The following is a 25,410-nucleotide window of genomic DNA, read 5'->3' on the forward strand; positions in this document are numbered from 1 at the left end:
GTACTGTATTTTTTCGCACTATAGGGATCACCGCATTATAAGGTCCACCTTCAATGAATGGTCTATTTTAAGACTTTTTTTTTCATATACAAGGCGCACCGCATTATAAGGAGCATAAAATAGACGCTACAATAGAGGCTGGGGTTACATTATGCATCCGTTAGATGGCGCTGCACTAAAGGCTCAATATTGATCCATATATAAGGTGCACCGCATTTTAAGGTGCACTGTCAGCTTTGGAGAAAACTAAAGGCTTTTAGGTGCGCCTTATAGTGCGGAAAATACGGAACAATGAATAACGCAACCAAACAGCTTGAAAATGTTTTCAGTTTGCCATCAGAGTACATTCTAAATAAAACATGAATGATTTTTTTATTTTGACATATCTGCATGTCAGGTAATGTATTATCCACGGCAGTGTTTTGGAATTTTTTATTTGGCTTTATCCAAAAAAAAAAAAAAAAAAAAACTTAACCAAACCACTCATAAATACATTTGATCTCCCCATTAAGTTTTAATTAGCCTCCTCTCAAATCTCTACACAGGAGCCCTACCTAAGGTCCGTGTGTGAGTGCTGCAGCTACCGTTTGGACCCAGACAACCCCGTCCGCTTCCTCAACTTACAGTGTGACAGCGGCGAGAGTGAGCCGGTCGTCCTGCCCGTCATACACAGCTGCGAATGCACCAGCTGCCAAGGTGAGGGGGGGAGAGCGAACGCAACCAAAATGATTTGAATGTCCGGCTCGTATTGTCATGGTGAATGTAAAATAGTCGCATACGGGTTGTTTGTGTGCTGCTTTCAGACCAGTTTTTGCAATTAAAAATCCATACAGAATATCGATCATGTAATTAGAGACAGACAAACAGTGTTACAGGAACCGAGGCCTAATGTGCATAACGAAAATCTGGAATTGACAACCCCAAATAGGTTTATAATTGCCAAATCATGAAAATCCAATGAAACTCCCCAACTGACTTCAACATAGTTCCTTCATGCCAAAATGTAGCGGCAAAGCACTACTTTTGCCAAAATGAGCCTCCTCAATTCACTTGCGCACATTCCCTTGACCCCAAGTTGGTGTCAATGTAATGCTTAAGGACACCACAAGATGGCGGCAAAACATGACATTTTCTCTAAAATGCATATCCTGAAAAGTCAAGTGTCATCCCTATAGATATTGAAATGAAAAATACACATAATATTTTTCACTTCAATGTCCATACGAAAAATAAATATGAGGTCATCCATGCCCAAAGTTGCAGAAGAGTCATTCGACATCCAAGCGGTCGCCATATTGGCTGCATCTCCTGCCCGTGACGTCACCCCGGACATTCGCCATTGAAAACACGCTGTGGCCCCTACTATGGGACACACCCCTTCTGATCAGAGAAGAGAACCTCTCACAACCGAGGGAAGTTCCCAGGGCAATATTGCCCGATTGTTTGGAGCCATATTTAGATGATATGCGGATCACGGCCAAACCACCTTCCCGCCCGATCCACCTCCGCGCGGCGGTGATAAAAACAACGCCGCCCGTGAGTGACGATGACGCTGTGGCCAAACCGCCTCCCTGTCCGATCAACTTTCGCGGTGGAGATGAGCCACTGTGGCCCGGCGCCGCGACAAGCCACCCCGGCTGACAAGGCAGGCGGCCGGCTCGGCCTTGTCAACAAGGCTTGTGGTGATTCACAAAGCCTGCGGAGGCCGTCCTTTGGCGGCTGCTGCACGGAAGCCTTCCGACGCACACATAGACACATTGAGCACCCCTGATTATGCCCCCCACCCCCAACTATTGTTTTTTTTTAGTAGCTGTATACACACCTACCTGTCATTTGGAATCCACGAAGCTCTCATCCTTTGCACCTGTGCAATCCATTTTTCACAATGAAACGGATCTTTTGGAAAAGTATGAAGAGCGAATCCATCCTCACGAGTGTTCCAGCAATATCCAGCAATGCAAGGAGCCGGCATTTTGGCTAACACGAAGGAACAATGAGCTGTCTTCCCGCAGGTAAAACTAATAGAAAGAAATGGGTCTGCTTCAGTGCACTACTGCCTCCAACATCACTTTCTGCTTCTTGTCGAAAACAAATCCCTCGAGAGGATTTTCACGGCGGGAGTTACAAAAAGCCATATACGTCAAAATCATGTTTTGTGGTGAAAAAACGGATGGGTCCATACCGGCTGCCGTTTTTTCCAATAATAACATACTAAAAATCATCCATTTCATGACACTTGACCTTTAACCCACGTCAACAGAGTTCCTTGGCACCAAGATGGCGCCAAAGTTATACTTTTGTCACTTTGCCTTGAGCACAAAAACAGAAAAGGGGAGTTTGAAAAGGGGAGTTTTATAGCGGACGACAGAAGATGTTTTAAGAAAAATCAGCAAATAGTTGGAAACTGAACCCAGGTTTTCACGCAGATAGATTTCCATGTGTTTGAAGCGGTGGTGCCGTGTGTGTTTTGGGGCAGGTGGGCCTATTGAGAATATTTGAGGTAAGACGTAACTGATGTTGGAAGAGAGCGTTTTTGACAGCCTACCCAAAAGTGTCGTAGATGAAGGTCTAACATTCAGCGGAAACTATTTGGTCCAAAAGCCTGATGAATGATTCAATGAATTAACGGATTTTGCCTGTGTAGAATACTTCAACATGTCACATAACAGCCATCCTGATGCTTTTCACCGCCGTTCTTTGATCATATAAACATACTCACTGACAATAAAACTTGTCCAACGCTTTCACAGAACTTTACTGGAATGTACGTTTGTCTAAGCCGCCCACCCCCCTTCCACCATCAATAATTCAATCACAGATCCCACCTCCGATTGCGTAAAGCTAATTGGATGTAGCCGCCGTCCAACACGGAGCATCCCCCAGTTCCAATTCCCTTCTCACTGCTCCGATCCCACGGACGCCGCGTCTGACGGATTTGGTCACTATGGCAATCAATCTTTCACGCGCACACAAACCAGCTGCCATCAGTTGTTATGTGTGAGCGCACTCTTCTCATGATTGCAGCCACAAGCATGCAGATGACTCACATTTCTCCCCCCGTGTTGGTGTTTTTTTTTTTTTTTTTTTTTTTTTACATACAGCACTTGGGTTTCATGCAAATATAGCTTCGTCGTCTGCATTCAGATAATTTCCATATTATTAGTTTAGCATTTGAACAATAAACCGAGAATGCCCCCAAGGCTGAACAATCTAAACTATGATTGTGTGCAGTAAACACGCTTTATTACACTCAATATAACGTTTTGCTACATCCTCACTCGAATTGTTGATTTAAAGACGATTTTCGAAGACGCGATGCAGCAGTGACGTGTGCTGAGTTTTGTGGTCTTAATTTTAGTGTCATATGCACAAATTTATGAGGCAAACAGTGCCATGTTTGCTGTTAAAATATCCGCCAGGCATTAAAAAATGGTTTTACAAAAAGTCCGATCAAATCCTTGACTTATTTAAAAGGTTAGTCAATCAAGTGTTGTCCAAAAACGAATTTTAATGTAACCCTACACTGAAATGTTACATTCGTATTTGAAATCATTTGAAGAGAACAGGTGCTCACAGCTGCTGTTGTCAATTCAAGCTGTCCAACTGTAGCCTTTATTCATCACAAAGGAATGTCGGTGAACTTCTCCCTTCATCTTTCTCGCTCTTTCTCTGTCGTTTCTCTTAATTCACAGGGGGAGACCTGTCCAGGCGATGAGCACACGTGCGGAGGATTCCACTAACGTTTAAATTCATATGTGTGCAATTGAAAGGTCAGAGAACCAGAACCCAGTTTAGAGGTAATGCATAGATGAACCGGTTGGAACATATCAATTTTCATATCCCCTCGATGCCCACGTCCAGTAAATATGTGGTCATTAGTCATTATATGACTGCAAACTATACTTTTAATTCTGGATATCTTGTACTTGTGTGTCCTTTTGTCCTGTACAAACTTTTTTTTTTGCTGCTCTATTTTTATATGTATTGTTAAGGGGTCTATGCGTCACTCTAAATATGCCTTTTCTACATTAAAAGATAATTAAAGCATTTTATTATTCACCACAAATCCTCTTTGTAACCATGTGGTGATTGTCGATTCCATATTTAGAGTGCAATAAAGTTTTGTACACACAGAATGAAATGGGCTACTCTTATTTATTCATTTTTGTACTGCACATTTATGCTTTAACGGATACCACTTGATATAATCAGGAAATATCAGAAATGTGAATCTGTACTCATTACGATACACTGAAGGTGTGTTTAATGTTCCACTGAGCTTTCTATGTATATCAAAATCTAACCTTTGCGCGCATCAGGCGGCGGGCAGCTGCAGCGGTAAACACCCCGGAACCAATTCCGGTTCTCAGTGCTTTCGCTTTGGCCACAAGCGCCGACCGAAATCTTCATTCTTAACATTCTGTACGTGTCGTTTGGCCGAGAGGAGGAAACTGAAAAGCACCTGGCGAACGCCCACGCGCACGCGAAGAAAGCGCCGAGTGAGAGGCAGTGAGTTGTTTTCGACGATTGTGCTTGAGATACCGGTGAGGTGCGCGCGGTTATTATGAGGCCTGCTTTTCCCAGTTCTTCCCAGTTTCCATTTTTATTTAAATGAATTGCGGTCCAGCTGCACCCCAACTTACAGGAAAGATAAAGTCTTGCCTTTTTATTTAAACGCATACTGTACGCGATGGTGTATTGATATGCTTTTCATAGGGGGATTAAAGTTGAAGAGGAAAGGGCTGTTCAGCAGTGATAAGGTATTTCCAGTTCCATTGTGTAAACCCAGTACAACTATTCTGGTACGCCGCTTCAACGTCAATAAACGATGATAAACGCAAGACAAGTATGTGATAATCGCCGCTTGCTTTGTAAACCGCTCACTCCCTTTTTATGGCTCCGTGTTTTAGCATAAACATAAATAGAACCGTTCCGATTGCGATTGTCAGAAATATCAAAAGTGAGACTTGGCTGATACGCAGCAAGAGATCTGCCACATCTCTTTATCCGCCCTCTTCATCCCTCTATCCTTTCTTCCGCCTCCTTGCGCTCTTGTCCTGACTAAATAAGGGTGTTGAAGATGGAGGGCTGGTCAAGCCGCCTCCTTTGACTTTCAAGCCAATGTAGTGAATACTCCAGTGTGTAATAGGAGTGGGAACTGATGCATTTTTAATTCATACTAAAATGTCACATTTTGACAAATAGCTCCTCAGGCCTCATCCAACCTCAAGGCTGCAATCCATCACCGCTTTCCAATCATTAAAACAGTGATCAGTGGAAAAAAAAAGTACTTCTGTGATTGCAGGTCATTTTGATCAATGCGGCGCAGCGAGTGGCGGCGTTGCTTCAGGGCCGATAGCTGACAGAACTGAAAACGTGGCAGGACGTGGCACATCCTGCTCGAACGGATTTAGGGAGAAAGGGCCTGAGTGAACCAGGGAACCGCCTAGGCTGCTGCTGCCGTCTGGGAAAATGAAATCTACCCTGGCGCGCTTTCACAGAACACGGTCAAGAACCGGTGAAATCATAACGGGCCTCTAATCAAGCAAAAGTCGGCAACTACCAGGAGTAGTCATATTTAATCATGTCATAGTGTTTGGGATTCATAGTTTAATCCATTCACGTTCCAGCCCTGTAAGGCTGTTTTAAAAAAATATATATTTTACTACTTGAAATTGATTTGTTTTCTTTTACTCAGGAAACAAAACAGCATCTTCTGCTTAACCCAGAGCAAGTATCCATCCACCTATGCATTTTCTTTGCCGCTTATCCTCACGAGAGTCGCCGGGAGTGCTGGAGACCTATCCCAGCTGTCAACGGGCAGGAGGCGGGGTACACCCTGAACTGGTTGCCAGCCAATCGCAGGGCACATTGAGACAAACAGCCGCACTCACAATCACACCTAGGGGCAATTTAGAGTGTCCAATTAATGTTACGTGTTTTTGATTTGTGGGAGGAAACCCGCGCAGGGATGGGGAGAACATGCACACTTCACACAGGCGGGACCGGGATTGAACCCGGGACCTCAGAACTGTGAGGCCAACGCTTTTACCAGTTAATCCATCGAAATCTTTTTGGATTTCTGGAATTTTTTTGAATTCTGGATGGCCTCACATCAATTAGCGGAGGTTTATTTTCCTTCACTACTCTCAAAAAAAGTAAGGATGTTTGGCTTCCCCGTCATCGTACATCTTCCTCCATGTCCCATATATCGTGACTGGTGTGAAGATCATGTTTGCTTCCATCCATTTTTTATTTTTTATTAACTGCTTGTCCTCGTCGGGCTGACGTGATTGGCTCCAGTCAATCACAGAGCACAAACAGGGACAGACAACCATTCGCACTTACATTCACACTGTCACTGAGTTGCAAACGAAACCCACGCTGCCTGCACAGAAGTCAACTCGAGCCAACCACCACACCATCTGCGACAAGAGCTCATGTCGCACTCGTCACTGGCTGTGCGTGTGAATGGCGTCGTTCTCAAGCACGATCGTCGATGCTGTAGTTAAATGAAAGCTTATTTTACAGCTACTGGCGTCTGTTTACAAAATGGATATTGTTCTTTTGTAACCTCAACCAAGCCTCTCTTTCTTCCAAGTACTGTACTTCTCCTTAAATATGGAGTGACAGTTTTTTGACAGGTCTGGAGAATAAATATCAAAATGCCTGATACCATCGTGCATTGACTTCACTCACGAGACAGACTCAGTGGCACGTTATCCGACAGTCTTTGAAAGCAGCCCCCCTGCCTGATGCGAGGGGAACCCCACGCTGTGACGTAAATGAGAAGCCTCGGAAGTGGATCCCCCAGCCCCACCCTTGTGCCAGTTAAAGTAGGTCAGCAATTCGCTGCGATGTTGAGTTTATTTCTTTGTTTGAATCTTTCCACACACCGTTGTGTTGAAGTCTTTAATCAACCCCTCAAATTCAGGCTCTGAACGCACGTTTAACCTGCTTTGGAACACAATGGATGTTGCTCCATTTGCCACCAGATGCCTCATAAATGCTTAAAATCAGCCGAGCCTTTGGGTGCCATTTAGCGTGATGTGAATTTTTGCTACAGCAGGGGGGGAGGTCTATTTATTTTGTAGCACATTCCGCAATTAGATGATTAATCATTTAGGCACCAACAGCTTTGCCATATCAACTACAGTATTTTATATGTTTTCAAGAAAAAACCATTGTACTCATTAAGTTCAACCACCATCAATTGTACACGTTTTATCTTTTATTCATCAAATTTGTTTCCTTGTGTTTGGCACAACACTGTTCACAATCCTCAGCACCTGGAATTTAATTTGATTAAATATTGCTGAATAATTTGAAATACAAATTGTAGTATTCCTTGAATTATAGTAACTTCGCTCCAAATGAACGTCAATGTTAGTTTTTGCTAGTTGTGTTAGGTGCAAACTGGTGAAGAATGGAGCTACATTGTTGAAAAAATGATATGTCTGTTTGATAATATAGCTTAAAAACAAGAACAGAAGTCTACCCAGTTTTCCCGAGTCATGTAGATTCATTTTTTACCTTGTTCTCTAGATGAGGAAAAAAATGTTTCAGGGTTTGTTGAGAGACAATTCATATTGTGTTTGATAAAACATCGTATTTCATATGTAAATTGATCATCAAGTGAGAGGTGTCATGATTCATGTTTTTGTTCACTTTGATTTGTAACGCATTTAGTTTTGTTTCATGCTATATTGTGATTTTTTTTTTTTGTGTGTTTCATGTTTGTCTTGTGACGGCATGATGTCTCAGCTGGAAAGCGTTGGCCTCACAGTTCTGAGGTCCCGGGTTCAATCCCGGTCCCGCCTGTGTGGAGTTTGCATGTTCTGCCCGTTCCTGCGAGGGCTTTCTCCGGGCACTCCGGTTTCCTCCCACATCCCAAAAACATGCAACATTCATTGGACACTCTAAATTGCCCCTAGGTGTGATAGTGAGTATGGCTGTTTGTCTCTGCGATTGGCTGGCAACCAGTTCAGGGTCTACCCTGCCTTCTGCCCATTGACAACTGGGATAGGCTCCAGCACTCCCGGCGATCCTCGTGAGGATAAGCGGCGAAGAAAATGGATGGATGGATGTTTGTCTTGTCGACTCGTTTTGTGTTTTTATCTCCACTTGTTCTCGTCAGCCCCGTTCCTCGTGTCAACCAATCAGCTATCGTCCAGCCACTCTCCTCAACCCCAGGTGTACCTGATTGGTTCGTGATTGTTTGCATTGAGTTGCCTGATTTCATTCAGTCTGGAGGTTCTTTCATCACAAGTCATGTTTGCTCTCGCCCAAAATTAATTATTAAATCTATTTTTTTTTTTTTTTTTGGGAGACTTTGTTGATTTACTGGTGGGATTTTTTTTTTTTGCACGATTCTTCACGATTCTTGTCTTCTTTTTTTAATTATATATTTTTTGAAGATTGAACCTGGTTCCCTACCAAAACGATTTTTTTCTCTTTTTTTTCTTTTATTTTCTTTATTTTTTTACAATTTTGTCAAGATGACTAAGAGAGGAAAAAGACCGTGAGGATGCTCGATAAGAAATTCCCCTTTTTAACAATATTTATGAAACACGGCGACAACTAAAACTTGCACAAGTGCATGTTTGTGTACTTCGAGCATGCATTATTACAAAAACAAAAAGTCATGGTTGGGAAAGGCTGAAGACTGCCAAGTCGCTGTTTTTTTTTTAAAATTTATTACTTCATTAATTATTTTCCCTAACGACTAGTAGAGGGGCTTCTCCCCCCCCAGCATTTCAAATCAATGGCGAGTGGTGGATCCAGAAAGGGTTAAAGAGGCGCAGCTAAAGCCGGCGGAGCTGAAGTCATCCAGCAAAAAGCGCACAGCGAAAGAAGAGCAGCACGAGGAGGAAGAGGAGAACTCGAGCTACCAAAAGAAGCACTTCCAAAAAACACTCATCAAGGTGGATCTATCTTTTTTTTTTTTTCTTTTTTTTTTTAAAGGTTATTCTCTATTTTGGAGAAGTGGGATGAGAGGGGAAACAAAGGCAGCGGGCGTCCGCGACGCTCGCAGCGAAGCTCCCCCAGTACGCTTCGCAGGAGCCGGCTGTCGTGCGCCATGAGAGGAGAAGTGTGGCTCAGCTCCATTCAGAGGAGGAAATATCACCTGACGAGCGCCCTCCTCCCTCCCCATCACTGCCAACACCCCCAAAGGGGGGGACAGAAGCAGACGCCGTCACTCCCCGCGTCTGGCAAACCGGAGACGGTGAAACCTTCGCATCAGCTGCGCCTATTTTTGTTTTTGTTTTTTCTTTAAGGAAGGACAGAACTTTCTCATTTACTTGGGGAGGGGGTAAAAAAAAAAAAAAAAAATCGGAGGAACTCGCATCCTCGACCGGGTTGGGGCGAGTTGCCTGAGTCTCCTTGTGAGCGCTTCAGTTTTTCAAGCGGCAACAAAAGTCCCGATTAAGTCCTGGGGCCACCGCATCGAAGATGCCGGTCCGGAGAGGTCATGTGGCTCCCCAGAACACCTTCCTGGACACCATCATCAGGAAATTCGACAGTCAAAGTAAGTTCACATTCCCTCTGCGGCCATTAATGATGAGAATTCTGTTGCTCAATAAACCTCAGCCTGTTGACCAGACTGAGTTCGTACACTCAAGATCATGGCCAGAAACTGCTTTTCCATATGATCCGCAATATGCATTTACTTAATACCACTTTAGTGTACTTGGATATACTGTAAAATATTGTGTGAATGAAAAGGTCTTCTGTCCTCATTACGACCAATTCCGGATGTTCTGACTAATGAATGCAGAAGGCCAATCAAGCTTGAATCCATGAAAAACTCGTTATTACTTTAACATCCTTAATATCCAGTTGAAATTGGAGGTACTAGTATTCTTTAACCATAGACTGACAATTCAGCGCAAGAGTAGAGTGACTTCAACTCAAATGTTTTTTTTTTCCTTACTACGGTACGACTGAGCTAGATATGTATGGATATCTAATAAATGCTCAAATAATTTTAGCATTGCGCACTTGTCCTTTGTACTAGTATGACAGTCACTAGTGCACAAAAAACGTGACGGTGTGACTACATGCTATATCTTTAATGATAAACTTAAGGCCCTTCTACCTGTCCTGTATGCTCTTTGACCTCACCGTAAGACAACTTTGGTCTACTAGTTGGACAATTATGTTACTAGTGAGGCAAAACGAGGCGCTAGTTGTCATCTGTGCGTACAAGTGAAACACTAGATGTTAACAATTAGAATTTGAAAACATCTGTCTTCCCACTTGTAGGCTGACTGAATTATCTTACAAGTGCAAGCAGAGTGTACTAGTGTATAGAAGATCTAAAGCTGGATATCACAACAAATGCTCCAATGGCTTTCCATGGAATCCTGCTTTACTGTTTCACAACATAACAATAATTGCTCACAATAACAAGAGACCTTTTCATTCGCTCAATACATAGTAGCACATTTGAAAAGCTGCACATAAGCAGTAAGAACAGAACACAACACATTTGAGTGGGGAGCAGTATCGCTACACCGAAACCAGTAAAGTTCCTAATCAGATAATAGCGCAGTATAAAAAAACAAAACTATACATTTAGTCTATTTTTTCTTACTTCACCTTTATGTGTGTATTTATCGTGATTGACATTGATTTAGTAGCATTTATGGAGCTACAGTTATTCGTAGAGTGGCAGCTTGAGGCAAGAAACTTTTTTTTTTTTTTTTTTAAATAATTCGGACACCCAGCTAGTGTTTCTCCAAATGGATTTTTTTTTAATTGTTCATCTATTTTCTATACAACATATCCTCAGTGGTGTGCACAATCCGATTCCAGCTGCCTTTAGGGATACTCTGGACAAGTTGCTGATAGTTTTAAATTTTTTTTAAATTCATTATTATTTACTACTAGATGTTTTACAGTGGACCTAGAAATGTATCCACATTGCAAAATGTAGCCAGGCTGCATTAATACGCTTCACCCCCTCCTGGATCTTTGATGCGACTCATTCATCTCCCCCCCCCCCCAATTCCCCCTTTTGTGAATGTGTGAGCGGACTTCAAACGAGGCTCTGTGGTCAACAATAGCACCGTTTCTCTGGAAATTCACCCCAGGGCATGATGAAGAGGAGGAGGAGGAGGAGGAGGGTGGTGGTAATGGTCTGTTGTAGCCGCTCAGGTTGATTGTATTACTCTTCCTGACCAGTTTATTAAAAAAAAAAAAAACCCTCTAAGTTAGTTGAGATTTAGTGAAACTATATTACACACTGACTGAGTACAGCATTAGGGAAATTTGCACAGTCTGACAGTAAATATAAGATTCTTATCAATGTTGCCTTTGAAATTATTCTAGTTCTCAATTTTTATTGACAAAGTTATGCATCACTCCAAAGTGTAGTCGCCCAACTATATTAAAAAAAAAATCTCACGGTAAAGACGGTTTGAGGAATAGAGGGACCATTAAGAACCACCCCTGTCCCCCCCAAAAAAGAAAAGTGCATTTGTTAGTTTTCATGGAAAAGGTAAGATTAAGTGATAAGAGAAAAATCCTCCATATCCATAAAATGCAATGCCCATCTTTAGAAAACATTGCAAAATTTAGAATTTTAGTTGAGACTAATTCCGTGCCAAATGTTTTTTTTTTTGTCAAGTGTGAAAAGTATTGGAAGCCATTTTCACCATGTAAATGACAGCAAATTGTAATACTTATCAGCAAAAAAATATATACTTTTCAAAATGAAGTTTAATGTGGTACGTCTTATTGATCAAATTAAATGAAAATGACCCATACACTATCTTTTTAAATTCTGAATATTTATGCTGGATGTTAGTGGATTTTTCAAGTGTACCAAAGCGTGTAACTATGTTTATTACCGAGTGCAAAGGTACAGAAAACACAAGGTGAAAAGCAGACCTTGAAACGGGCTACTCCACATTAATCCACAGGAAACCACCCCACCCCATGCTCCCCCACTCCCCTCCTTCTTTTCATCCTATGACTTCACAAAGGTGAGCATATCATCACGTTCTGGTACACATCATTACACACGGTGCATTTCTACGATGCGTGTTTATCACAGATTTACATCTGTTCAAGCGAGCGGCAGGTTGCACCTTCATGACCGGTTGTGATGAGAATAAATCGGGAGCAAAATGTGCATCTGAGAAGTCCATCAATCCATATCAGTGGTTTCCAAATGTCCGTCAGTGACTCATTTCCCTCCAGAGAATCGTCATTTGGTTTTTGCAGGTCTTTTAGTTTGCCTAACAAAGCACGTTAATGGCGATGGAGAGCACTGTCCAGTGTGGTCGACAACAAGCATTTCAGTGGACACCGTTAATTTTATTTTTATTTTTTTCAAAACTGGACCAAAGTGACAACTACAGTGCATCTGGGATGGGTGTGGAGGTATCAGCGCCCCAGTAGGTCCAGCAGATGGTGTTGTTTTGCTTTCATTGCAAAATTTATTTTATATTTCAATGGCACATCTTGGGACAAGCTGAAAGAAAGTTTACATCTTGGGTCTGAGATGCTGGTTGGATTTATTTATTTATTTTTTTTAATACTGTTTTCCCCAGAGGAAATAATAGTGTAGTGAGTAGATATTTTCAGAACATTCATATAAGTGAAAAATAGTCAAAACATAAAATACTGTATTTCCTTTAATGATGACAATGCCGTGACTCATTTTTGCTTTTGAATTAACCATTAGAAAGGTATAACGTGGGTGCCAGGGAACTATGCAGAAGTGAGGTGAGGAGCTTTACTTAGCCACTCCATAGCTCTGTCTGATGGAAATGTAATACTATGCTGCCATCTTGTGGCATTTATCAGCATTTCTAAAAATTTTGCAGGTGCCAATTACTCTACAGAATATTGCCAGTGAATAGCAAGAAGACATTTCATTCTTGTTTTGACGTTGAGTCCTTGTATGACACTCAAACACATGAGCGGGTGAGGTTTGGATCACAACCCCCCCCCCCCCATATCCCTCAGGGGTAATTATGATTGAGCCCTTTGAACTCTGCCAGGCAACATGATATGCCTGATGACGAGTACAACACAACCAAGAAAAATAATCAAAGCAACTGTAGCAGCTTGCTAGTTTAAAAAAAAACAACAAAAAAAAAAAACAGTACAGTGTGTAAATTGACATTTTTTTGAAAGAATTGGTTTTTTTGTGTTCTTTCCAGGTTTGAATTTCTGTTTGTGAGTTCTCCCCATGCTTGGTTGTTGTTGTTTTTTTTTTTTTTTTTTTTTTTTTTCCCCCCCCTGTGTAATGTGGCTTCTTCCCACGTTCTAAAAATATGCAAATTGGACTAATTGAAGACTCCCTACGAATGTTTGAATGCGAATGTTTGTGACAGGGTACACCCCGCTCCTCGCCTTAAGTCAGCTGGAATCGTCTCCAGTAACCTGCGACACTAACGAAGACAACTGATAAGAGAATTGGCTTCTCCGATGGCTCTTGATAAACACGCCGGCCGGGCAAACTTTACCCCGGTGACAATCGGAAGAAGCGGGACAATTTGGGTTTGTCGTGCTTTTCGTGATGGAAACCGTCGCAGGTGGGGAATGAGTCAGGAGAGAAAAGCAATCTCCACGCCTCAACGAACATGGCAGACTAATTTATTTCCACTGTGGTGTAGTGCTTCTGAAATAATGTCCTAGGATCGCACGCTGTGGATGCTTAATAGTCAACCTTGGAGTCGGATGATTAAGGAGAAACGACGACGCTACATCGGTCGTCCCTGTGTGCCAGATAGAGTTTTCTGTATCATGAAGTGGTCAAAGGACGGAGGAATTCTGCTGCACACTCCTTGGGGTTTCGGCACCTGGCCGTTCCACTACGGAGCACCTAAAGGGACATTGGGGGGGGGAAACCCAACTTGTTTCTCATTGTAATGAGAACCTTTGTCATTGTCATGAGAAACACATTTCTACCCAACAATGACAATGCAGGACTTCGGTTCTATTTTCATCTGGGACTTCATTATAAAGACATTGCTGCTTTACCAGCAAGTCGTCACCATTATGTTGTGTCTCAGAGGCATTTAAAAATAATTTTGAAGTCTTTAATGGCAAACATTTTAGCCTAGCAAGCGGAAAGGAAGCCTATACGGCTATATTTGTGTCATAAAGGTTTAGTTATACTCACTTTATCTTCTTTGAGTTGATCGATAACACTGTCAGGTATATTCCTTGTTTTGAGGAAAGAGACCAAGTCCTCTTCTGTTGCCTTTCTCTCAGCTGACATGCGCAAAGCAAGATGTAGTTTACAGCTACCTGAATGCAGGAAGCTACCGCTAACTTGCAGGTAAATAAGCTACGACCCAAACTGTAGGTAGACATTTTCTTACACTTTCTCATTACAATGAGAAACTCACTCTCATCGCAACGAGTAACTTACTCATCGCAATGAGAAACAAGTTAGTTATCTTATTTTCACATTTCCCCACTCACAGGACTCAAAGTAAAAAAAAAAAAAAAAAAAAATCATCCACAATTTGCCATCATTCTAATGGGGAAAAAATAAATATACATGATGATTCAGTTTCTAAACCATCAATCAAACTAAAGTTTAGATTTGAAATTTAACAAAGATTTAGCGAAACTTGGAGTTTTTGCAAAGTATGAAGAAAGCAGGTCAAGGGTAGCGTGGCTTGTTAGCTGTGCCCTGTCAGCATAGAAGTGTTCATTGGATAATTTAACAGACGTAAGCAAGAGGTCAAAGCTGTTTTGCATGCATTTATTGACATGTCCGCTGGAGGGAAAATCAATAGGCAGAGTGATGTTTGCTTCCATGAAAGGTTCCACAAGCACCGGGACAGCCTTTGTATAAATATGTAGAAATACTGTATAGACACAAGGCCTACTTTGATATGCAGTGACAGGGCGCACCCTCTGGTACTCATTTGAATGCATCATGCGATTGATTCATCTTACTGACATCGTTGTAATTTTTACTGGCGCATTAGAAACGGTTGAGAGGTCCTGCTTTTGAATCTTGGCTGCAGCCTTCCTGGGCGGTGCTTGCATGTTCTTCCTGCGCTCCTGAAGGTTTTACTCCTCCCACAATCTAAAAATGAGGAGATTAGATTGGTTAAATGGTAAATTAGCCATATTTCTTAATGTGAGTTAATTGTTTATCAGTACGTCAGCTGGGACGGGCTCCAGTGCGCCCATGGCCGTATCGAAAATGGATGCGTATATTGTTAGATTTTGCAAAAAGAGAGGGGCAAATGTTCGTTTTACTTTTTTTTCTTTATATACTGTAGTTCAGTTCTATAAATGTTCAAGTAATGTCACATTTAGACACATTTTCCTGTTCTTTACTTTCCTCATTTCGTCTGCTGCGCATTCGAGTTCAGATTGAATCCCAAATGTCGGAATGCTGAGAATAATAGATTTTAGTAATGCAGTAATAGACGTTTATATAATAAGATTACAGTCCTAAGCTTGTCGAGTGGATGTAAGGAACTGTTCTACTCCTGTGAACCTTTACAGAGGACCATCTTTATGGTTATCACTTTAACTCTGTAATTTGTTTACATTCAATTACAAATGCAAATTGATACAAAGATAACTGAAGAAAGTGGTCTATTGTTAAAAAAAAAAAAATGCTATTCCTAATGAGCACAAGTTGTGCAGAAGAAGAATTATCGGTTGTTCCAGGTTTTGGCCGAGATGCTGTTTTCAGATGTTACTTCCCAAAAGTGCGGTTTTATGTGGTGAAAAAGGTCTCAAATCTCTCAATGTCTCGTGTGGCCTCACTGTGAAATGTCAGTGTTCGGCCTGAGGGTGCGCAGTTTGTTTGGAAACATTTGACGACCATGCATAATTCATGTTTGAGATCTTTATGGTTGCTGTGTTTTCTGCATCCTTTGATTCCGACTAATATATAATCCATAGAATTTACCGTATGTGTCTTGCATCCACATTGTATGTTCTAACGAGTGGGAATGATCTGTTACATATTACTGACCCCGAGGGGGGGGGGGGGGTAGAATAGCCAAAATTGTGCTAGAGGGAAGCATACTAGTGCTTTTAAATGTGGCTTAAGTAAAAAGATAGTTCTTCATATAATTAAGAGTAACTATTCAATGGAAAAAAAATACTCAAGTGCTGGTTAACATTAACATTAAATGGACAGAAATGTGTTATACAGTTCAGTTTCAAAACAAAATAAAACATGAAGGCAAATTCAGCCACTAGAAATTGTCCTATATTAATTTTGTTTTCACACATGTAACCGCATAAAAGGGTCGCCAGCCAGAGATGATTAATTATATCTAATTGATTTTTGTATGCCAAACTTCACCAGGTGCATACATCCACAAGTATTTTTCTCATGACCCAAAAAGAATTTAAGCTGAGCCGACTTGAATCTTTATCTTCAGTGCTGTGCCTCCTTTGCAGCTTGCTTTTCCCGCAAGTGACAAATGTAGCTATTTTTTTTCTTTTTTGCAAGGTAAATGATTGACATTTTTCATGGGATTGAGTCAATCTGAGAACGTAGCTTCTTTTTGGACCATGGAGACTGTGCAGTGAGGTGCCTGCCTGGCTGGTTTAATTGGTGAAATGGAGTCAAAGGTCACATGTTGTGAAATTGGATTGCTAAAACATGACAGAAATAGATCATGCAAATAATGATAAACACGTGGTGATGCCATATAAGTAACGAGCGAAAAGTAGTGGTCGGTGTAAACGTATGTACTGGAAAAAAAATCCTAAAAGTAAAAACTACATTGCATTAAAACTACTCTATATAAAATTCATCCAAAAAGTTACTTGTGTAACTGTAACGTGGTAAATGTCGTTTATAACAACCCACCTCTGTTGACTGTACGCTGTGCCTTCCCTGTATGTGTGATTTTTATGCCCCCCATGCATATTGGCATAAAGAGAGTGCATGCTGTACCACAACAACAACAATTATCATTTATGACCTTAATATGAGGCCACTGCAACCTTTTGGGGCTTTACGTTATTTGTTCTGCCCCTTAGAGAAGTACGTCGGCCAATTACAATGCTTGAATCCACTGTCATCCCGTGAGGATTTTACCCTTCGACAGCTTAAAGATTACACACACACACACACACTAGCATGCTGCGCTTCCATCGCCATGGCAACTGCCCCCCTCGACACCCCCACCTACACAACCTCCCACTGTGTGTCTCTCAGTACCACGCACACACACACACGCAAACACTCTTACAACGTACTGTCGATATGCTGAGTATGGTGACCTCATAATATCACAAAACCTTTACTAAGCAGGGAGTCATGTTTTAAAGAGAGGGTCACCGACAATATTACCTTGATGTTAAAATGGAAAAAATCTTAAACAAACAAAAAAATCCTCCCCCTCCAAAAAAAAAAACCAAACAGTCCAGGCAGTGTTTGAAGAGAGAACAAAAATACTTTAAGTTGCCTATTAAAGAAAGAAAGAACAAATGAATCTCCCTCTAAGATATCCCCAATAAACAATTTTATTAAAACTGCTAATACAGTGCGTTCATTGCTGAAGCCGCAACTCTGCAATCCCACGGCGTCCCTGTCATATTGGCCAAACGTTGTTTCCCGACAACAGCAGGTCGTCCGCCAGGGTGTTTTCGAGCTTGGCGCATCGTTGCTTCATTGTACTTTGATGAACTCGGCGACGAGTTGCATAACACAAGAGGCTTTCATATCCCAGCTAGGGGTGGAGGAACAGGTGCCGTCTTTGGCCCTGTGAAACCACACATGGAAGTCCGCGGATGCTGAATGCAAACAACATATGAATTGCAAATAGGTTGCACATTTTGTTGCTAAAAAGGATTAACCAAAATACAGGGGAAATTATGGCTATGCTACAATACATGCATATTTTCATTTGTCATATTTGGCCCCTGTGAGCATACAGAACTACGTTTGTTTGACCCTCGTGTGCTAAATTAAGACATTTTAAGGAAACGTGGCTCAGCTGGTCGTTTTATTGCAGCAATACAGGACATGGATAAGCGAGGGGCTTCCCTGGTGGTTTGGTTCATTGTTCTGTTTAACTTGACCTTGTGAGTAGAGGAGTAATGGGGATAGGTTTAGGCTGCACTCTATTTGCCTCTCCTGGCCTCTCTCTTGCCCTTCTTTTGTCTTTATGCACACACACACACACGCACACACACACACACTCGTAAAATTGTGGCTCATATAAACTCGGACTGCTTACCTCACTCTATATTCTTTCTTCCTCCTGCTCTTCATCTCCGTGGACATCTTGTCTCACCTTCCGCCACATCCTCTTCTGTCTTTACTTTATTCCACTTTCAAAGTCAAACTTTATTAACTGCAGGGCAATGGGTTTATAGAATATTTCAATATTCGGGCCTGTCGCAGGCTTCTTTAACCCTGCCCCCAAGTGCAAAACAGTGACTACAGTATTTGCAAAAAGCGAAAAAAAAAAAAAAAAAATTCCTTGCATCGCCCACTCACAAATCATTTGAAAAATGTGATCATAAGCCCATTTTATGTTACTTGACTAAGAAAACAGGCGCGTGTGCCATATTTCCATGGATGTTAGCTCACAAAAACCGAATGGAAAACCAAGCAGACTTAAATTCTTCTTTAATACAAAATTGTTCTAAAGAAGGATAATCTGCACTCCAAGCATCGTTCATTGAGTCAGATCTTTCTTTTTCTGTGATTGCGTTCTTCTTTCATCATTATGAATTTTTTTTTTGTATTCACTTAAATGAATGGCATTGTGGCCTCATTAGAGACAATTTAACTTGATGGGAGGTTACGGTACATAAACCCCTCAAACCAGCCTATACAAAAAAAAAAAAAATGCACTTCTTTTTAGTCAGAGATGAGCCCTCGGATCATTTTTCTTAGTTTCTTTAAATACATCACCTAGTAATGTGCCTTCCTCCTGACTCTCATCTTGTAAAATTGTGTGCCTATTAAGGGAATGTGTCCAAGCCATAAAACATCAAACGCAAGCATCTCCTGCCAGATTTTTCTTAATCTTCTTGGATGAAATAATAATTGGGCCGGGATATTTCAATTGCACCTTGTTAGGAAATGTTCAGACATCCTCTGCAGAGGAGAGGTGAAAATGATCATTGTCAACAGTTTTTCAGGATGCAAAATACAAAACTTAATGGTCTGCTACTTCATCCCGTAGTTGAAACGTGCTCAAATAAAAAATGAATCGTGGCACACGTACATTTATTCTTGTTTAATGTGCTACCCGTCTACAAGCTGTCGCCCTCCACATCCACAAATCTTCTCTTTGGTCTTCCTCTTTTGCTTCTTATCTGGCAGCTCCATTTCGAGTGTCGACCGCTATATCATCTGCGCGTACCTGAAACCTCTCAATCTGGCCTCTCTATCTTTTTCTCCACAGCGTCTGGTCTGCGCTTTCCCTCTCACGAGTTCATTCTTGACGCCGTCCATCCTTGTAACTGCAAAGCATATCTCACCATCTCCAGCTCTGCATCCCGTTTTCTGGTCATTGATGACCTCTCCAAACCATACAAGATGACTTGACGCTTTCCTCCACCTGCTCCTGCCTGTACTCCGTTCTTTGAATTCCTTCCACTCTCGCCATTGCTCTGAACAGTTGATCCCAAGTACTTGAACTCCTGCACCTTCACCACCTCCACTCCTTACACCCTCACAAATTCTGCCTGCCTCGCTTACATTCGCACACATGTACTCTCTAGCGCAGACCCCCCCACCCCACCTCTCTAAATTCTCTTCCACCTGCTCCCTACTCCTAACTGCAGATCAAAATGTCATCTGCAAAACATCGCAGTCCACGGAGACCTCTTTCTGACCTCATCTGCCAATCTGTCCATCACCATAGCAAACAACTCTGAGCAGACGCTTGACACTTGAAAAATTGGCGCACAGATGACTTTGCTCCACAAATTTGTTGGCTAAGAACTGACATGACAAGACGATGAGAAATTTTATTTATTGATGCTGCTGGATTTCATTTACAGTTGATTGTATCTTATTGAAACACAAATGAAACATTGCAATTAAAATTGAAATTGGACCAGTGGATTTTATCATCTAATGGAGAGGTTTGGGTTATTTTTTGTGGCTAAGAGCCTAAAAATCTTTCAAAATGTGCTGAGGTGTAAAACTGAACACGGCAACGCGTTATGAATAGTGGTTTGAATTTTCTGTCCTGTTAATTTAACATTTTAGGCTTTACTTGTTGTTAGTTGGCCTTTCTCTTTTATGTCATCTAAACATTTGTCACCTCTTCAGAATTCCTTTTCACGCTCCTACGCCACCTTGAAAGGGGCACAGAAAAGGTCAGTTAACCAAATGAAAGACTCGGAAGTCCACAGAGTCTCTAAGATTAGTGCTCATTTGCATAAATCTGGAAAACCTCATTAAGACGCGGGGGGATCCTGTACACACCATAGACAGACATTTCTGAGCGAACAAGCCCATTAAGGATTGCTGTGATTATGGGATTATTGCTGTTAATGACAGTGGGGGCACTGGGCCTGGGTGCTGTGATGCATGAAAGAAACCAGCATATGAGCAATTCACATTCTTTTCCTTAAATTGTATCAATAATATTCTAAAAAAAAATCCTTTCAAGCTATATAGAGCTCGTGCACCCACGTCACCGAAGTCACGTGACTGGCCATACTGCCGATCAAGCAAAGCATTGTTCAATGCTAAATCGGTTGGAGATGACACGAAAACGCGTATTATAGCACGACGCCCAGAGTTTTGTCCTATACCATTAAATATTTAGAAGGTGATGATAAACGAAGGTATGTGGAAAAATGACACACACTTGGCAAAGAGGAGCCATAGTTAATGCTGAAGTTGATGTTTTCGCCGATAAGAAATTGGACTGTGAACCTGGTTCCGCTTGTCTTGGACAACTGGATCTACACATGGATTTGGTGAGTAAGTTGTCGAGATTTACACAAAACAGTTTGAAAGCGTAGAAAAGTCTGGACGCATGCAAATACTAAGTTGCTGGATCTCTTCTCAATCAAGAATAAATCCCATATGGTGATGGAGCCACTCAGATTTTTTCAATACTAAAACCAATATTTAAATAAATGACCCCTGGTTTTACACAAACTCGCATTCATTAACTATCATTTGGGGAAAAAAAATAAGAGAGTCGGCTCCTCTGTACATGACGCATGTTGCGGCCCCACGTTAAACTTTGGTAAAACTCTCAGTGACAGATTTTTGTTAATTTTTAAGTATGCATTGTTCTCCAATGAGTCCAATACATATTTAAAAAAAGAAAATAAACCACTGGGATAGGCTTCAGCCCCCATACACGGAACCGTGTTGCGGCCACACGTTAACTTACATAAACGTCTGTGTGACTGACGGTTTATTTTCTTTTTTTAAAATACACGTTGGACTCATTTGAGAACAATGCATATTAAAAAAAAAAAAAATAAAAAATTCTGTCGGGGAGAGGTTTACCGAAGATTAACCTGTGGCTGCAACATGCTTCTGTGTACTTTGGAGACGACTCCCGGTGTTTTTTTTTTTTTTTTTTTTTTTTTTTTTAATGCATTGTTCTCAAATGAGCCAACTTGGCATGATAAATATTTCTTGGGAATTTGAGATTGAGAAGAATAATTCCTATCTGAAACGAAGTGATCGCTACACAGTTGTGTGTATTTGGTTGGGCACCATCCATCACATTTAATTGCTGCAATCCAGACCTTTTTTTGGTCTTTTCAGCTGGTATTCTATAGAATGACCCCTTTAAATACCTGTCTCGTCTGTTGTAACAACCAACAGCACAACAAGTTTTGGGCATTGTGAATATTCTGCTCAGGTTCGATGTCCCCCACACTGTCGAGCAGATATGACACCGAGCTCTATACTTGATGTTTATTGCCGTATATCACCGCCTTGTGTGGTCACACATATAGCACATGCTGGAAACCTCCACTACTCAAAGGAACGTATATGATGTTAAAAGACTCAACGTAAATGACGATTCCATACACATCACTAAGCATCCAGAAGGATCAGCAGATGGATTTATTCATAAATGCATAAAAAAATGTCCATATTCTAGCTCTTGTTTTTTCCTGATCTACTTTGCTATTCAGCATAGGAGTCATGAAGTGTGAGTTACAAGCCTCGAGTGTGTGTTCCGGCTGCGTGGCCTTATGAATAAGGCAGCTGACTTTAGATCAGATGAGTGCGGGTTTCCCTTTCACTCGCAGTGTCATTGGTGAAATGGTTGGATGGAGACTGTAAAACGGTGGGTTTGGAACCCACTACCAATGATGCACAATGAACCAAAACACCGACTGGTACCACAAAGACCCACTTGTCCATTGTTCCATCGACTGTTTTCCTGCAAAAGTGTCACAGTTGAAAGTAAATGAACTATTTTTTTCATTCTCTATGCTGTAATGGGCTATATTTGATTTATTATTCCGGTACACATTTTTTTTTTTTTGCTTTTTTAATAACTGGCTAATTTATTCTGACAGCCCATTGTGTTTGGAAATTTTGCAATGTCAAACCTTCAGTTTCCATGGCAATAGCCCAGTTTGAAGTGGGAGCTGATACAAACAAAAATCTTCATCCTGTTGTGGAGTGTGTCCGCCGCAGTAACGCATATGAGCTAATTCCCTTTGTGCCTTTTGCAATATTCTTCTTCTACTCACTGTTTCTCTATCCTTTTGCCTTGTCTCCCTCCCTTTATCTTGCCATCTGTGCAACGAGCAAGCCCCGAGCCGCTCTGTGGACTTGCGCTTCTAGCACATGGGCTTCCCTCCTCATCCGCCTACGCACTGTACTCGGGGAGATTCCAAGCAAACAACACGACAACACTCGCGGATACACACCGACGCACACAGACACACGGCTTGCACGAGCCACTCACTGGCAGACTGCAGAGGAGCTCACAAAGTCTAGTTCTTAGTGAATTATTCAGTCTGCGTTGGCGGGTCTGCTTTGAAACACGTGTGTGTGTGTGTGTGTGCGCATCTAAGTTGCTTTGTACCCTTGTGTGCTGTGCATTTACACGTGGGTAAATTTATACATGTGGGTCTCTGTGTGAATATTAAAAGGTGTTTTCCTCCAGAGCTGCAGCGAGTCTTTAATCAGCCTTTCTATCAGCCCTCTCTGGGCTTCAAAAGCTCGTTAGAAAGAAATTGCAGAGAAAGCTGGCCGCGGAGCTGCCAGTGATGCCATCAATAACAAAGATGGCTCGACAACAAATACTGATTGTTGTGTATTTCATCATGCGAAACATCCTCGTGTCAAATTCAAAACAAAATGTGCATACATGTGTTTAGAATAATAGCAGCGCATTCTAAAAAAAAAAAAAAAAAGAAAGCAGCAATTCTTAAAATATCTTTTCCTTGATAGAGGGCACAATGCACATTGTATTCAAAATCCATCCATCCATCAGTTTTGTGTGCTGCTTGTCCTCATTAGAGCCTTGGGTGAGCTGGAGCCTTTCCCAGCTGACTTTGGGGAGAGAGGGCTGAGTATACCAAATCGAAACAGGGAAACCTATTTTTTTTTTTTTTTAATTCCTGTCAAAAAAAAAAAATAGTATAATCAGATTCCCCCCCCACTCCCTCATCTAAATGCGCTTCAGGGGGTCCTTTGTCCTAGCAGCAATTAGATGGTGAGGGCAGTGGCTCATGACTGGAATCAATGGTTTATTCTTGGCTGGCTGTCTCAAACTGTGTATTGCTATTTATGTACTTGCATGTATATGTAATACCTTTATGTACACTTTTATATATTGTTTTGGTCCTTTTAAGTGTCATGCTGCGTCCACACCAGACGTGAGGTGAATTTTCCCTTGCACCTTTTTCATGTATTTCCATTGACTTTATATGTAATCACATTGCATGACGAGTTCAATTTGCATCTAGTGTGAATGCACCATGAGCTATAACCTCAGGGATTAATAAAGTATCTATCGTTCTACCTACAAATTTAAATAGAGACCGTAGAAACTGAAAAATATGCCCGTTACCGCCCTCCCTTGCAGTGCATTTTTTTTCTCTATGTTGTTCAAAATAAAGTGAAACACTGAAATTACAAACATTGAGTGAAGTTTCAAACGCTGACAAATTAAAACAATTGATTGAGACTCCAAGTGAAACAGTATGAGGAATATAGTAACAATTGTTTTGATGTAATAATAAGACCAGCTGTAATGCAAAAACTGTAGAAAAGACCAAACTTCTTTTTAGTGCTAATTTTATTTCCTATTAGCTAAATATACTTGCGATTATTATATCCAAAAAGCGCACTTTGCTTTGGTCGTAACCATGAATCGGTGTACTAACTGATGCCATTTTCTTAAACAAATATCTGAATAATATGATATAATATTTTGGTCTTTACTCGCAATTGGCGATCCCAAACAAAAGACCGATGATCAGTTTTGGAGTCAACTTCAAAACCAAAGTAGAACCAGAACGATCATCACAACCAACTTTTGGCCCCAGTGAATTGTTTAATGCTGTTTGAAAATGTTTGATAACATAAAATCCATTTTATCCCTTCTCCTGACGTGCATCTTTATGGAGTTTGTCGTCTCACATATACACACACACGCATATGCACACACGTACTTTGTACAAAAACAAATCAAGCTTTCTTAGCGAGCTAAGCAGCATGAAACAACCCATCTTGCTTCCAGGCCATTATCAATGATTAAAGACCAAATACTCAAAAGGCAGAAAAGTGAAATGTACTATATGCTTTCACATAAATACACACACACTCCCATTTCTGCCACTCAATTACCAAGTGCTCATTGCAGCAAGACAAACCTATCAAGTTTCATGAGCCTCCGAGGACCGCTGCCGCTGCTAATTCATGGAGGTGCCCCATCAAGCGTAACCACACAACGGATCTTCACTGTTTCCATGAATATGTGAACAGGCTTTCCATCAGTTGTGTCTCCTGTGAGAACGGCCCGTTGAATCCGGAATGTGCAGCTTTGATAAACTATTCTCACAGAGCCGTCCAGTTGCGATCGATTCAATGCCATGAGAAGGAAGTGACCTGGATGAATGCGAATACTCACAGGTGGCGGAGATAAACTTTCATGAAGAAAGCGATAGGGAGCTGTGATAATTCTGTGCTTAACTTTGGGGAATAATGGCTACCTGCAAATCCATCCATCTTCTATCTGTGTTGGGTCGCGGGGGCAGTAGCTTTAAAAGGGATGCCCAGACTTTTCTTTCCCCAGCCACTTCATCCAGCTCTTCCGGGGGGATCCCGAGGCATTCCCTGGCCAGCCGAGAGATGTAGTCCCTCCGGCGTGTCCTGGGTCATCCCTGAAGTTTCTTTCCCGTGGGAGGTGTCCGGAGCATCTCACCATGGAGGCATTAGAATAAGATACCTGTGCCAGCTCTTCTGGCTCCTCTGAATGCAACTCTACTCTGAGCCCC

At 41.5% G+C, this 25,410-nt stretch overlaps 2 protein-coding genes across 2 annotated transcripts in view; both read left to right on the top strand.

Annotated features, from left to right (window-relative positions):
* The window catches only part of sspo (SCO-spondin), a 38,401-nt gene extending 37,711 nt beyond the window's left edge, over positions 1 to 690 (top strand). The window contains exon 77 of the mRNA XM_061805961.1: positions 546 to 690. Coding sequence (XP_061661945.1) covers positions 546 to 558 — 13 coding nt within the window. The 3' untranslated portion in view covers positions 559 to 690. The remainder of the gene's footprint in view (positions 1 to 545) is intronic.
* A 7,312-nt stretch (positions 691 to 8,002) lies between these two features.
* kcnh2b (potassium voltage-gated channel, subfamily H (eag-related), member 2b) overlaps positions 8,003 to 25,410 on the top strand; it is a 152,903-nt gene continuing 135,495 nt past the window's right edge. The window contains exon 1 of the mRNA XM_061805020.1: positions 8,003 to 9,529. Within this exon, the coding sequence (XP_061661004.1) occupies positions 9,454 to 9,529 (76 nt within the window). The 5' untranslated portion in view covers positions 8,003 to 9,453. The remainder of the gene's footprint in view (positions 9,530 to 25,410) is intronic.

The sequence above is a fragment of the Syngnathoides biaculeatus genome, chromosome 19, assembly GCF_019802595.1.
Source record: "Syngnathoides biaculeatus isolate LvHL_M chromosome 19, ASM1980259v1, whole genome shotgun sequence".
In the NCBI taxonomy this organism is placed as follows: domain Eukaryota; kingdom Metazoa; phylum Chordata; class Actinopteri; order Syngnathiformes; family Syngnathidae; genus Syngnathoides; species Syngnathoides biaculeatus.